The 12,371-nt window shown below is 32.1% G+C and overlaps 1 protein-coding gene across 4 annotated transcripts; it reads left to right on the forward strand.

Moving 5' to 3' along the window:
• Positions 1–1,048: 1,048 nt before the first annotated feature.
• Positions 1,049–6,936, forward strand: LOC101268516 (ATP-dependent DNA helicase Q-like 1). 4 transcript variants are annotated; one of them, XR_738652.4, is made up of 11 exons: positions 1,075–1,387; positions 1,645–2,042; positions 2,307–2,567; positions 3,652–3,815; positions 4,554–4,650; positions 4,758–4,801; positions 5,148–5,262; positions 5,340–5,693; positions 6,017–6,241; positions 6,383–6,551; positions 6,639–6,936. XR_738652.4 is itself a non-coding variant. In XM_010315109.4 (10 exons), the coding sequence occupies exons 1-10, from the start codon at positions 1,198–1,200 to the stop codon at positions 6,491–6,493; spliced, it is 1,959 nt and encodes a 652-aa protein (XP_010313411.1). In that variant the 5' UTR covers positions 1,049–1,197; the 3' UTR covers positions 6,494–6,936. The 4 variants fall into 4 exon arrangements, 2 of the variants coding, with proteins under 2 accessions (XP_010313411.1, XP_069144954.1); XR_011211505.1 differs by having other exon boundaries at positions 1,077–1,387; positions 3,652–3,820; positions 4,559–4,650; XM_010315109.4 differs by having other exon boundaries at positions 1,049–1,387; positions 6,383–6,936.
• Positions 6,937–12,371: the final 5,435 nt, after the last annotated feature.

Here is a 12,371-nt window from a genome sequence, read left to right on the forward strand (position 1 = left end):
AATGAGACTAAATTCTACTTTTAGAATTTTTACATTTTTACCCTCTTAGTCATGAGAGTATTTATTTTCAACCTCCCATTAATCTCATCCTCTATATATTTGCAGTCTCTAAGACGCATTTCTAAAGCCTTAATCTTCTCTCCTCCACCCCTCTCTATCTCTCTACCACAAAACCATCAGAGAGAGAGAAGGCGGAGGTAAGAAGAAAAAAACTAATGGAAGATTTCACGTTTGCTCATCGGAGATATGTTAACAGCGGGCAAAGAATAGGAATCATCGATGACAAAGCCTATGCAGTTAATAACGTATACGTTATTCGAGCACACAATAATAATTATAATCATTTTGGGACGATGGATATGATGCAGCCATATTCTCAGAAGAATAAGTACGAAATCGCAGAGACGAATTATAAAAAAGGAGGAAGAGAGACATGGTACTCGAATCCGGAGTTTAATAGGAAGAAGAGGGTGGCAAAATATAAGATATATTCCATGGAAGGAAAAGTTAAGAGATCTTTTAAAAATGGTTATCGTTGGTTCAAACATACTTGCTCTAGAATCATTCATGGCTTCTAGGCATGCCTCTTTTTTATTATTTTTCTTTTGGTGTATTATATTCATGTATGTTACGTTGTTGTATTTCTTCATCTTCTTCTTGTTCATATTTTGTTTTTTTTTCTTCTCCAATATGTAATTCCTTTTGTGTAAAATATGGATGGATTGTGTGTAATTTTAGTTTTCTGGATCTTATCTCATTTGATTATTCCTTCGTTGCTTTACTTCTATTACAGATGTAGGAATTACAAAACTCACATTTATCGCCATTATCATTTAGATGGTAAATTTTGATTGTGTGTTGGATCCATTTTTTTTAATTATGTGATGAATGAGTTCTTCAAAGTCTATATTCTTATTCACTCATTTTAATAGTTAGATTAATCTAAATGAGGAGATAAAAAAACATTTTTTAAGGAGTAGAAAAGGTGGTTGATCTATATTTGGTATACATATATATATATTTAATGCTTCTTATAAAGACATGGACTTCAAAGGCCTTGGCTTGGGTCATAGTATCACAGATGCTCCAAGCCCAACACAAGAACGCCGTCGTTTAAGTAAAACTAGTGGGATAAAACTTCGAAATACAATTTTCGTAGTACGAAAAGAAGTTCTAAAATTGATTCTGAAAAGCCAAATGAAAGCGCGGGAAAAGCAACGACGGCCACCGCTGCGACGGCCGCGAAAGGCGGAGATTGAAGACGCTGAAGAAATGCAGGACGAAGATCTCGAGTTAGAGAAAGTTAGACTGATAAGCTTAGCCCTTGAATGCGGATTTGATGAAGACTCCGCAAAGACGTGCCTGAATCGCCTCGTTGAGCTCTACGGTAAACCCTCCATTTTCCCATTCCTTACCGCAGTAGCCCAGAAATAGTACAATTATTGCTTCATGAATCAGGATTATATATGTTTAAAAGAAAAAGTAACTCAAGTTATTGTCTAATTATGAAAAGATTCTTGCAGGTGATTCTGACTAGGTTTGGATTGAGGCTTACTTCATTGATATACTTGATTACATGGTTCTTATTTAGGAGTCTATTGGTGGAGCTATTACAGTTGTCATTTATTTTTTTCACTTGTGAAGGTGATGATGGGCGAGATTTCATCAATGTGGAGCTCTGTGGAGATGAATTTCTGGCGTTGCTGGCTGAATCTATGCAAGACACTGAGGATTGGGATGATTTGCAAGCAATTGAATCAGAGGCTTGTGGAGCTCTAGCTGATATGTTGGGTAAGGATACTCGTGAGGACTGTGAAGTTGATTGTGATGAGGATTCTGGCGCCTATGTCCATGTTATTGAGGATTCACCCCAACAGCAAAGGCATGCAAAAACAGTGCTGTTGGATTCTTCAAGTGAAAGCGAAGAGATGGGTATTAGATTTGCAAGCAAAGAGGATCTCCCCTCTACCTCTAAGATTCGCCGTGATAGAATTCACCAGGGCATGACTCCACAATCAGGGTGCCGTGCCTCAACGTTGATGGTAGTACTTATTTAGACTTATGATCTTTTCTATCAACTGTTCTGTTTATTTGTTAAAGTATCAACAGTTCTACTGCAGCATTGCATTAGACCAGTGGTATGTTGAATCATCCTGTAAATTATTTCAAATAGCTGAGATCCAAATGAATGGCTATATAATCTACTATTAGCTTACATCTTATCACCCCTTTTCTTGTTCTATCTGATCCAATTTATCTAGTACTGACTGAAATCCTCCTACTCCATGTTCTGCCCCTGTTGAAAGGATTATATGAGCGTGTTTACTGAAGGTTCATATTCATCAGTCTCCCCTGAAATGGAGTGCCCCTTGGAATCAAGTCACGGAGACAGAACCCTTAGTTATGAAGAGTTGCAAAGGTTGGATGATATTGAACTGGCAAATGTGGTAGTATTCGGAAACAGGTCCTTTAGACCTTTACAACATCAAGCTTGTCAAGCATTTCTTCAAAAACGTGATTGCTTTGTTCTAATGCCAACTGGAGGTGGTAAAAGTCTTTGCTACCAGGTAGCTTTCTTTACTATACAGATGGTCCTTTCCCTGAGTATTGTCTTGAGTGATGCATGATGGCAAGAACTTCTTGATTCATATTGAACCTGCAGATGGTGAAATCTAGTTTGAAATGTTAGTCGTAGTTCCAATGCATATAAAGTTGCAGACTTGTCTGCCAAAAGATGAGAATATTGCGTAACTGCTTCTGTTGTTTATTTTCTTACCTTTGGTCATACCAGCTGGTGTTATCTTGTCCTGACTTTCCTAGTGAGGAATCAGTTACTATTCACCACATATCACTGTGAAAGGTTATAAGACTGTTTATCACAGACACATAAATCATGCTTAAGGTGAATGTACAAAAAAAATTTTAAGGGATGTCCAGGAAGTACATAACATCTTGCATGGGATATTGCATGATTTCCAATTTTCTCACCCATCAACTTTGGAATGTGCTGTGCAAAGAATCCCATTGAGTTGGAAAAAATTAGAAAATGATTGTGTTAGGAGAAGTGGTGAAAGATTCTTGTTGGTGCATATCAAGTTCTTAAATTTTTTTAAAAATAAATAATAATATTTAATTCATCAGATATGATATATATTTGTGAAAATATATATGCAGTGTGGTTTTATCAACCATAATTAGCTAAAAAGTTAACCCAGTCGCATAGGCACCAAGTTATCATTTATTTACACGAAAAAGTACACAAGACAGCTTTCTTATACTTTATCATATTTTTAACGCTTCCATGGAATTTTCTCCCATCTTTTTTTCCCACTAGACAACTAACCAAAAACCATATTTTCTGGAAGGATCTCTACCATTGTATGCTTCTTGTATCTGGGTTTGCACTCTTTACTAAAAGAATACTTTTGTTAGCACTTATTGAAACAAAAACTAACGCAGAGAAAGCTTTGCTCTTACTATATTCTTAAGGTCATATGTATGCACTTAAAAATGGTTTTCAAATGCTTAAAGCTCTTCAGCTTTGTTGATATTTTAATTCAAGGTTGGGCTTTAGGATATTACAGTCACCCATCATTTGTCAAGACTCTGACTAATGTTAGCACTAATTCTATTTTCCTTTCTGCTATGCAGCTTTCAGCGATTGTTCAACCTGGTGTTATGATTGTAATATCCCCCCTACTTTCACTAATTCAGGATCAGATAATTACCCTTAACCTCAAGTTCGGGATACCTGCAACCTTTTTAAATTCCCAACAAACTCAATCACAGACTGCAGCTGTACTACGAGAATTAAGGCATGGTTTTACTTGTGTATCTTCATATCCACTTATTTGCTCCTCTAAATTATGAACTTTACTGATTGACTTTCAGGAGAACATTTCTTGAGCATGACTAGTAATATACTTCTTGAGCCTGCCACAGAAGAAAACATGTTTTATGGTCATCACATGACTCATGGTCCATAATATGCATACTCATGCAAGCCCCTACCATGCATGTGTTGTCAGGATTGCCTACTGCTCTTTCAGCAGGTCTCATCTTGTTTCCTGTGGCACCAGACAAAAAGAATTTGCTTGCTTTAAATACGTGCAAGTATGACAAGCTTGGAAGATAGCTCTCGCAAATAAAGTAGAAATGGGGAGGCCGACACTTTTACCTTTACTGGTCTTTTGTCCTCATCTCCCCCACACATTTTCCTTTCGCTATGAAGTAAATCGTGAATGCCTTGAAACTTACACTTGCTTTCAGTTAAGACTGACTCTATTGACATAATTTCAGATCAAATGCCAAGTCATGCCGATTCCGTCCTCTATTAAATTATTTTACTACAAGAAGCCTTTTCAAGTGTTTGAATGGGCTTGTCAACTGAAATAGAATTTTATCTAATCTGACTTCTTGGCTTCTTTAGAAAGTATTATCATAAACCCCAAATTCTTTTCATTGAAAGTTGTAGCAGTTCTTGTAGTCCAGAAATCCTGTAGTTTGTACCTAATATCATATTCTGGATTTGCATCCTTTTTTCTTACTTCTAGGAAAGATGTACCATCCTGCAAGCTCCTCTATGTAACTCCTGAGAGGATAGCTGGAAATTTATCATTTCAAGAAACCTTAGAATGCATGCATAGAAAGGTAAGGTTTTTGTAAGCATAAACCACGGTTAGTTATTTTATCTTATTTAAGTTCAGAATATTGCTAGATGGTGTTTGTAAATCGAAGTTTTACTGGACTAATTTCAGGGACAATTGGCTGGTTTTGTTATTGATGAGGCTCACTGTGTGAGGTATGCCCTTATTCTAAATCATCTTTAACTGTTCAGAAGGAAAAATGGTAAAAATACAATAGTGCAAACTGATGTATCAGATGAGGGGACAGGAAAGCCATCAAGAAACTCTATGCTCTTGTTGTTGTTGTTGTTGTTGTTGTTGACTTGTGTCAATCTTACTTTTTTGAATGCATAGTTTTGGGCGTTCTTATATGTTTGGTGAAAAGAATCACGAAAGTGATTGGAAATTATGCAGTTCCTGTATCAAATAATCTGAGAAATAGAAAAAACAATAGGCAAGATCTTGTCAATGGTTTTAGCTAATTTAAGGTATATTTGATCTGTTCTTTTACTTGTTTCTCAGCCAGTGGGGACATGATTTTCGACCAGATTATAGAGTATTAGGATGTCTTAAGCAAAATTTTCCAGTTGTTCCAGTGATGGCATTAACTGCCACAGCAACCCACGCAGTCCGTCAAGTAAGGCAGCTACTTTAATTTTCTTTTTTGTGAGGTCTGTTTATTTTCTTAGTTTTCACCGTTTCTCCATTCTGCAGGATATCTTGAGTGCTTTAAGAATTCCTCGTGCCCTTGTCCTTGAGACTAGTTTTGATAGATCCAATTTAAAGTATGAAGTTACTGGAAAGAGCAAAGAGCCACTTAAGCAACTTGGGAATCTAGTACGGGATCGATTCAAGAATCTATCGGGAATTGTGTACTGCCTATCAAAAAGTGAGTGTGTGGATGTTTCAAAATTTTTGAATGAGAAATGCAAAATCAAAACAGCATACTATCATGCTGGTTTAGCATCTCGTCAGAGGGTTGCAGTTCAGAAGAGGTGGCGCTCTGGAGAGGTTGATATCGTCTGTGCAACTATTGCTTTTGGAATGGGAATTGACAAACCTGATGTTGTGAGTTCTCGTGAACTGTGATGTTTCTCTGCTTCTTTCATAATATGACCTCTTTGATGACTGATGATGTTCCGAATATGACTGTCAATCAAATGTCATTGATAAGTGATCTTGCTACAAATATAAAAAGCCTATATAGTGTTGGGCATAAGCCATAGAGGTGCAAGCCAGATTTGGTTAGCCATTTTAGCTTGAAATCTTCTATGAAGGTTCTTGATGTTATAGTCAGAGTGAAAGTTCTTTTGATTTAGAAGTTCCATTATATGCACTGTTTGCCAGTTCAGAGAATAAGGTAGGGGACTGATAGTTTTCTGCATTTTCAGCGGTTCGTTGTTCATAATACAATGTCCAAATCTATTGAAAGTTATTATCAGGAAGCTGGAAGGGCAGGAAGAGATGGCCTTCCTGCTACATGTGTCATATTATACCAAAAGAAGGATTTCAGTCGAGTTGTATGCATGCTAAGAAGTGGGCAGGGCTATAAAAAGGAAAGCTTGAAGAGGGCCATGGAACAAGCTCGAAAAATGCAGAAATACTGTGAACTTAAGGTATGTTATTTGATATCCTACAGAGCTTTGGTGTCTTGAATAGTCCTCATTATTCTAGCTAACTCTTCTGTTACTGTACAGTCTCTTGAATCATCTCTCTATGTTATGTACTTAATCATCACACTAACCTTAAATTTGCAGAATGAATGTCGTAGAAAATTGTTACTTGAACACTTCGGAGAGTCCTTTGACCAATATTCTTGCAAGAATGGTTCTAATCCATGTGACAACTGTCTCAAGTCTTCCTCGTGAAGGGTCTACATTTTAAACCCAAGAGAAGGCGACATTACAAATATCAATTTAAGCTTGGGTAATGTCATTTGAGCAGCTATGTCATGCATGGTTCAGTTTTGATAAAGTAAATTTGACATGTTTTATTATTGACTATTGTAATCAGTAATATGGTCATCTCATACAACAAGATGCTCATTTTCAAGAGGCAAAAGATGCATCTTGGAGTAGTAAGTGCATGTCCTGCACTTATGTCTCAAAGAGGTGAGAGTTCTTTTATTACTGTCATCTTATATTTTGGCCCAAAGCCAAGTCAAATGCTCGGCTTCAAGAAAGCATAAATGAAGCGCATGTTGTTGTGCTGATATTGTACATTTTAACTTACCTCAGCATAAATGAGAGGTGTCTATCTTTATTGAATGTTTGTTTCATCAAAGTTAAATACATATTTGGTTTGTTCCTCATGATCTGCGTTGAAGTCTTTTTGCATGAGTATTTGGTAGGAAATGACAACCCCATTATCATTAAATTCTTGTCACGGTGGCTTGTTATTGAATCTCATTCACGTAAATCTTGCCCTCTCTGTGGCTCTAGCTCCAGTTTTGTTGTTGACTATACTGTTTCTTGGATCAATGCAAGAATGTATGTTCTTGTCAGAAGAGCTCCTAGTTTTCATGAAGTGGCAGCTTTACAGTTGTATGATGTAACCCTATCATTTATCATTGCACCATCAAAAGATGTGTAGCAAATGAGCCTCCTCCAAGGTTGTGCTTTCAAGTTTTGAGTATGACAAAATCCTGGACTCGACCCCGTGTCAATATAAATTAGTTGGTTTTCAATGTGGATACCAAACACGAGAAATAAAAAAAAACATAGATTAATTATTGCGAGACATGGGGCGTGCATTCTGCTACACAATTATTCATAACACACCAAAATAAACCCTTTCTCTTTGGTATTTTATGATGATTACGGTCCCAGTGAGGGGGTGATAAAAGCACCTTGATTTGTTCTCCAATTGTCAAGAGTTATCTTGAACATGGTGGCAATTGGACGGGTTGAGTCAAATTTGAGTAGGTCAAAATAATGAGTTAAGACTTAATTCAACTCAATCCAATTTTGCTAGGGTCAAGATGTTTGGGTCAAAATGAGTTTGATAATGAATTATGAAACGGATTAAAATTCAATCAAATCTAATTTTTACTAATTTTTAATTATTTAATTTGCTGTTTTACAATATTTTAGTTCCTAATAAAAGTTTTTTTTTCTCTTTAATGTGGTTATATATAACATACCAATTTTTTTAAAAAAGAAGTTTTTATAAATATTTTGATAAGAATTTGGAATATATATCAACAGCATTTTTAAATGGATTGAATTAAAAAGATTGAGCTAAATTTTAATGGATTGGATAGATTAAGCGGATTAGATTTGACTTTGCCGCCTCTAATCTTTGATAAATATATCCATTACAATACCAAATCACGTTGATCTATGATGGTCAAGTATAAAAATTGAAGTTAGAATTGTATAAATCAACCACGATTTAGAAGTAAACATCATACAAAAATCAAATTTTACTTTGGTGCATGCACCAGGTGGTATGTACGTTTGGAATTAATCTAAATCAAGAATTTTTCTCGTCTGATGCGTGGGGTCTAAAATATGAAAAAAGAGCTCATACAGTTTTGTTTTTTTCTTATTAGTACCTGCAATTAAGCCAATTATCTTGTTGATTTAGCAGCCATATATACATAATTTTGGTACTTGCTTTCTTGTTCCTATAAAGAAAGAATAATAATAATTCAGTCAGATGATTCAAATGCTGACAGCTCACATATCAACTTCCTCCTAACTATGGAATAGTTGTTAATGGGGTCTCCTGGAGGAATGAAGAAAGTGCTTTTTAATGGTCCTCTCACACTACCCTTTTAAAATCTTTATTCCAAAAATAAAATTATAAATGAGACAATAATGTTATGTTAAAAAGTTAACTATATATGTACAAATAATAAATTTCAATCTCCATAAATTACTCTTTACGTACATATTCTAAATTTGATTCTTAATAATGTAGTTTGACAAAAAAATCAACAACTTACTACTATGCTCAATATCAAGCTACTTGTTATTGACGATATATTTCATCATTCTCATAAATACTTTCTTCATCTCATATTATTTGTCCACATTATTAATGTCAGTTTATTAAAAAAAAATCCTTCTTTAGTTCATTTTAATAATTTGATATTTATAGATAGGACACGTTAATAGAAAAGTATTACAAAGTAAATTAATAAAAAAAAAATCTTTTTTATTATAATTTTTGAAATGACGTATTAAAAAAAAAAGTTAGACAACTAATACGAGGGATCAAAGGATAGGGAGAGGAAAGATAAGATATAGTAGCAATTATGATTGGAATGGGGATCTAAGATATCAACATATTAGATATATATATAGCCAATGGAATTTAGATTTTCAGAATCTTTTGACCTAATTCACATGCATAATTTTATAAATCCTTTTCATTTATATATAGTCATAAAAGGGGGGTTCATCATGTTTAATGCCATGAAGGACTTTGTTACCTAAAATCCAAAACACATACTAATCTTATGATTTGTCAATTTCTTTCAAGGTATTATAATCAACATTTTTAATGGAAGAATACAAAGTTTATTGTTAACTTGAAAATATAAAAGACTACTTTTCTTACGTAAAATAAAGATTATTATATTACCTTTTATACTTTAAATATAAAAAATCTATTAGCTCACTAAGTTAGATTCACGATGAGTAAAATATTTTTTAGTACGAAGTTTTAAATTTTAGTACTTTTATTTTTTCACATCAAGAAATTGTGCATTAATATAATTATTTATATTGTTGTATTTCCACATGGCTATGATATGATGGTCCCCCTAAACCTCATTTGCTGGTTTTGAATGTGACAAACTCATGTTGGACACTTTGAAATTTTGCAGTGCAATATTAAAGTCACCTTTAATTTTGGGACCTATCATGAATGATGCATTCTGCCACATGAAAAATCAATAATTGTGAGAAAATAATTCCAAACAATTACTAAATCTTGGGTTAGTTTGATGGTCTACTTTTACTTATTCAGATTAAAAAATAACTTATCACTTAGACTTCTAATTTTATTTTATTTTTGACTAGAAACATGAAACTCTTACATCACATTCACATTACAAAACGTTTACGGTCAATACTTCGCGCATGAGATTTATAATTTTTTTAAAATAACATTATATATTTATAAACTATGTAAAAAATACTATGAGTCACAATAATTGATAATTCAAAATATTTAATAGATCTATAAAAATTTTACGATAAAAAATAAATTTATTTTGACTCTTGAAATTTGAAAGATGACATAAAATGAGATGAAGGAAATAGTATTTAGAAGAGAATATTATGCGCAAAGAAAAAAAGAAAGAAAAGTTTTTCTCAACAAGTCAATGAAGCAATAAAGTTTTTTTTTTTTTGTCCAGTATTCGGAACCCATATGGGAGTCCTTAATAAAGGAGAAACTACACAAATTGAATTATTAGACAAAGTATTATCCAAATTGGATTCAACCCAATATATTTATCTTGATTGAACCGTGCCCAACTATTTATCGTCCCTTGTTCTATTAATTGAATCATTGGTGATATCATCTACAAGGAGTAATTGAGCAATCTTTTCACTGAAACACTATCTATTCCTCCTTGATGTCGTCATTGGACTATATACTAATGATATCAAAGAATAACTAGGTAATGTTTTCATTAAAGCATTATTTTTGCCTCTTTGATACCATCCGAGTATATATATATTGTGATGGTATCAAATAATAAACACAAAATTGTAAATAGTTTTATTTTTTGGGGTACAAAAGTTCTTTTCTCTCGATTAGATCTAGATCACTCATTGCAGGATCCATTTAAAAATAAACCCTAACAAAAATTTTACCATATCAAAACTTAAACTCAAAACTTTTAATTAAGAGTAAATGAAGAAATCCCACCACTTCACCACTAACACAAACCTATAAGTGAGATCTCATACAAAGTTATCTAAATGACTTGAAGGAATATTTGGAAGTAACTCCACTAGCATACTATATTTTTTACTAATAATTTTTAAAAAATTAGTACTACAATTCGAGTATAAGGCAATTAGGTTAGGAAAGTCAAATTGAATCAATGCAAGTACCTTGGAATTATTGAAATTCTATACTCTTTTAGATATTGTGTCCTCTCAAAAACAGAAAAAGGATACTCCCAATACTCATTTTTTGTTGCACCTTGTTGGCTCTAGAAACAATAAAAACAAATTAACAAATACCACCTTTTCCTCTTTTTCCCTTATAAAAAGAAAGATAATTAAAATAATTCCACTAGGAAGATGGAGTATAAATGGTAAGAAAAGGGAGAAAAAGATAAACTCTTTTTATATTGCTTTAGTTAATTCAATGTTTGGTCTAATATTTTTTATAACCTAGATTAGAAAATAGTGGGGACATATAAAATTAAATCACATCGTAAATTGAGTTAAACTTACATCAGAAAAAAATTTAATTCATGATTTGATTTGACTTAGTATGGTATTGAAAAAAAATTCGATTATACTTGAGTTGGTTTGCTTTAACTAAAAAAGAGTCAACTAATGAACAAATCAACCCGACTTTTTATATAATGTTTAAAATTTATTTTATACACAAAAGTATTTACTTTGATATGATTTCTAAATATTTCTTTCGTACCCTCTTTACACTTTTTTTAACATATTATTTTAAGTTTTGAGACTTCGAATTTTGAATGATCCAATAAAGATTGTAGTCTATAGATATAAATAATTCTAATAAGGCTCAAATTAAAATCAAATTAGTACTAATGCTAACAAAATAAATATTAATTCAACACTAAGATTTGGCAATAATGTCGAATATTTGTTCTTTAGTTTTACATCCGTTTAGGCATTTAAAATACATAACTAATTTTATTTTTCTTCAATGTTTAGTCATGTAACTAATACTTATTAGAGTTAATTAGCATGATTTAGTACTTTTAAATTATGATTAATTTCGTCATGATTTATTAATTTTTAATATTTATTTTATGCGATTTCATTATTATTTTTTATTGAATATTTCAGTGTCGTCGCTCATCTCATGTTTATTGTTAATTTTCTTAAGTAACACCTTATATAATTGTATTTTGACATAATTTAGAGCACAAATTAATTTATGTTTGTATGACTACTTTTCCCGAAAAAAATCTAAGTTTTATTAATATGATTTAATTTATAAATTTGAAATTTTAATATAAATAATTTGATTTGATATTTAAAAAATTCAAAACCAATCATATAAGCCCCCTACTTGTAACTATATAATTTTTGTATTTTCACGTATCATATACTTAATATTATTTGTATATTTCAATTATAAAGGTAAATAATTTAGTCAACTTATATACATATACATATTAATGAGTTTTTGTATAATCAATTCATAGATTTTGCATATCTCATCATAGTATTAAATAAATTTAGTAAAATATTATTAATAAGTATTTTTTTTAAAAAAATGATTGATCATCTCAAATTCAGTTCATTCAATTAAATAGATTTTTAACTTTTAATAAGGGAAAAAATATTAATAATCTTTTTCCATTTATACAAGTAGATCAAATAGAGTTACCCGATACCTACTTTGAAGGAATATAATAATGTATTCCATAAAATCAATTAAAGTGCACTCAAATTAATTTAAACACTACAATTTTAACGTAATTAATGTATATTTGTATATTTTGACATAATACTAATTAAATTTAGTCAAACAATACATATTAATAAGTTCACTCTTTTGTATTTTTTTTAC

This window comes from Solanum lycopersicum, chromosome 1, assembly GCF_036512215.1.
Source record: "Solanum lycopersicum chromosome 1, SLM_r2.1".
Lineage (NCBI taxonomy): Eukaryota > Viridiplantae > Streptophyta > Magnoliopsida > Solanales > Solanaceae > Solanum > Solanum lycopersicum.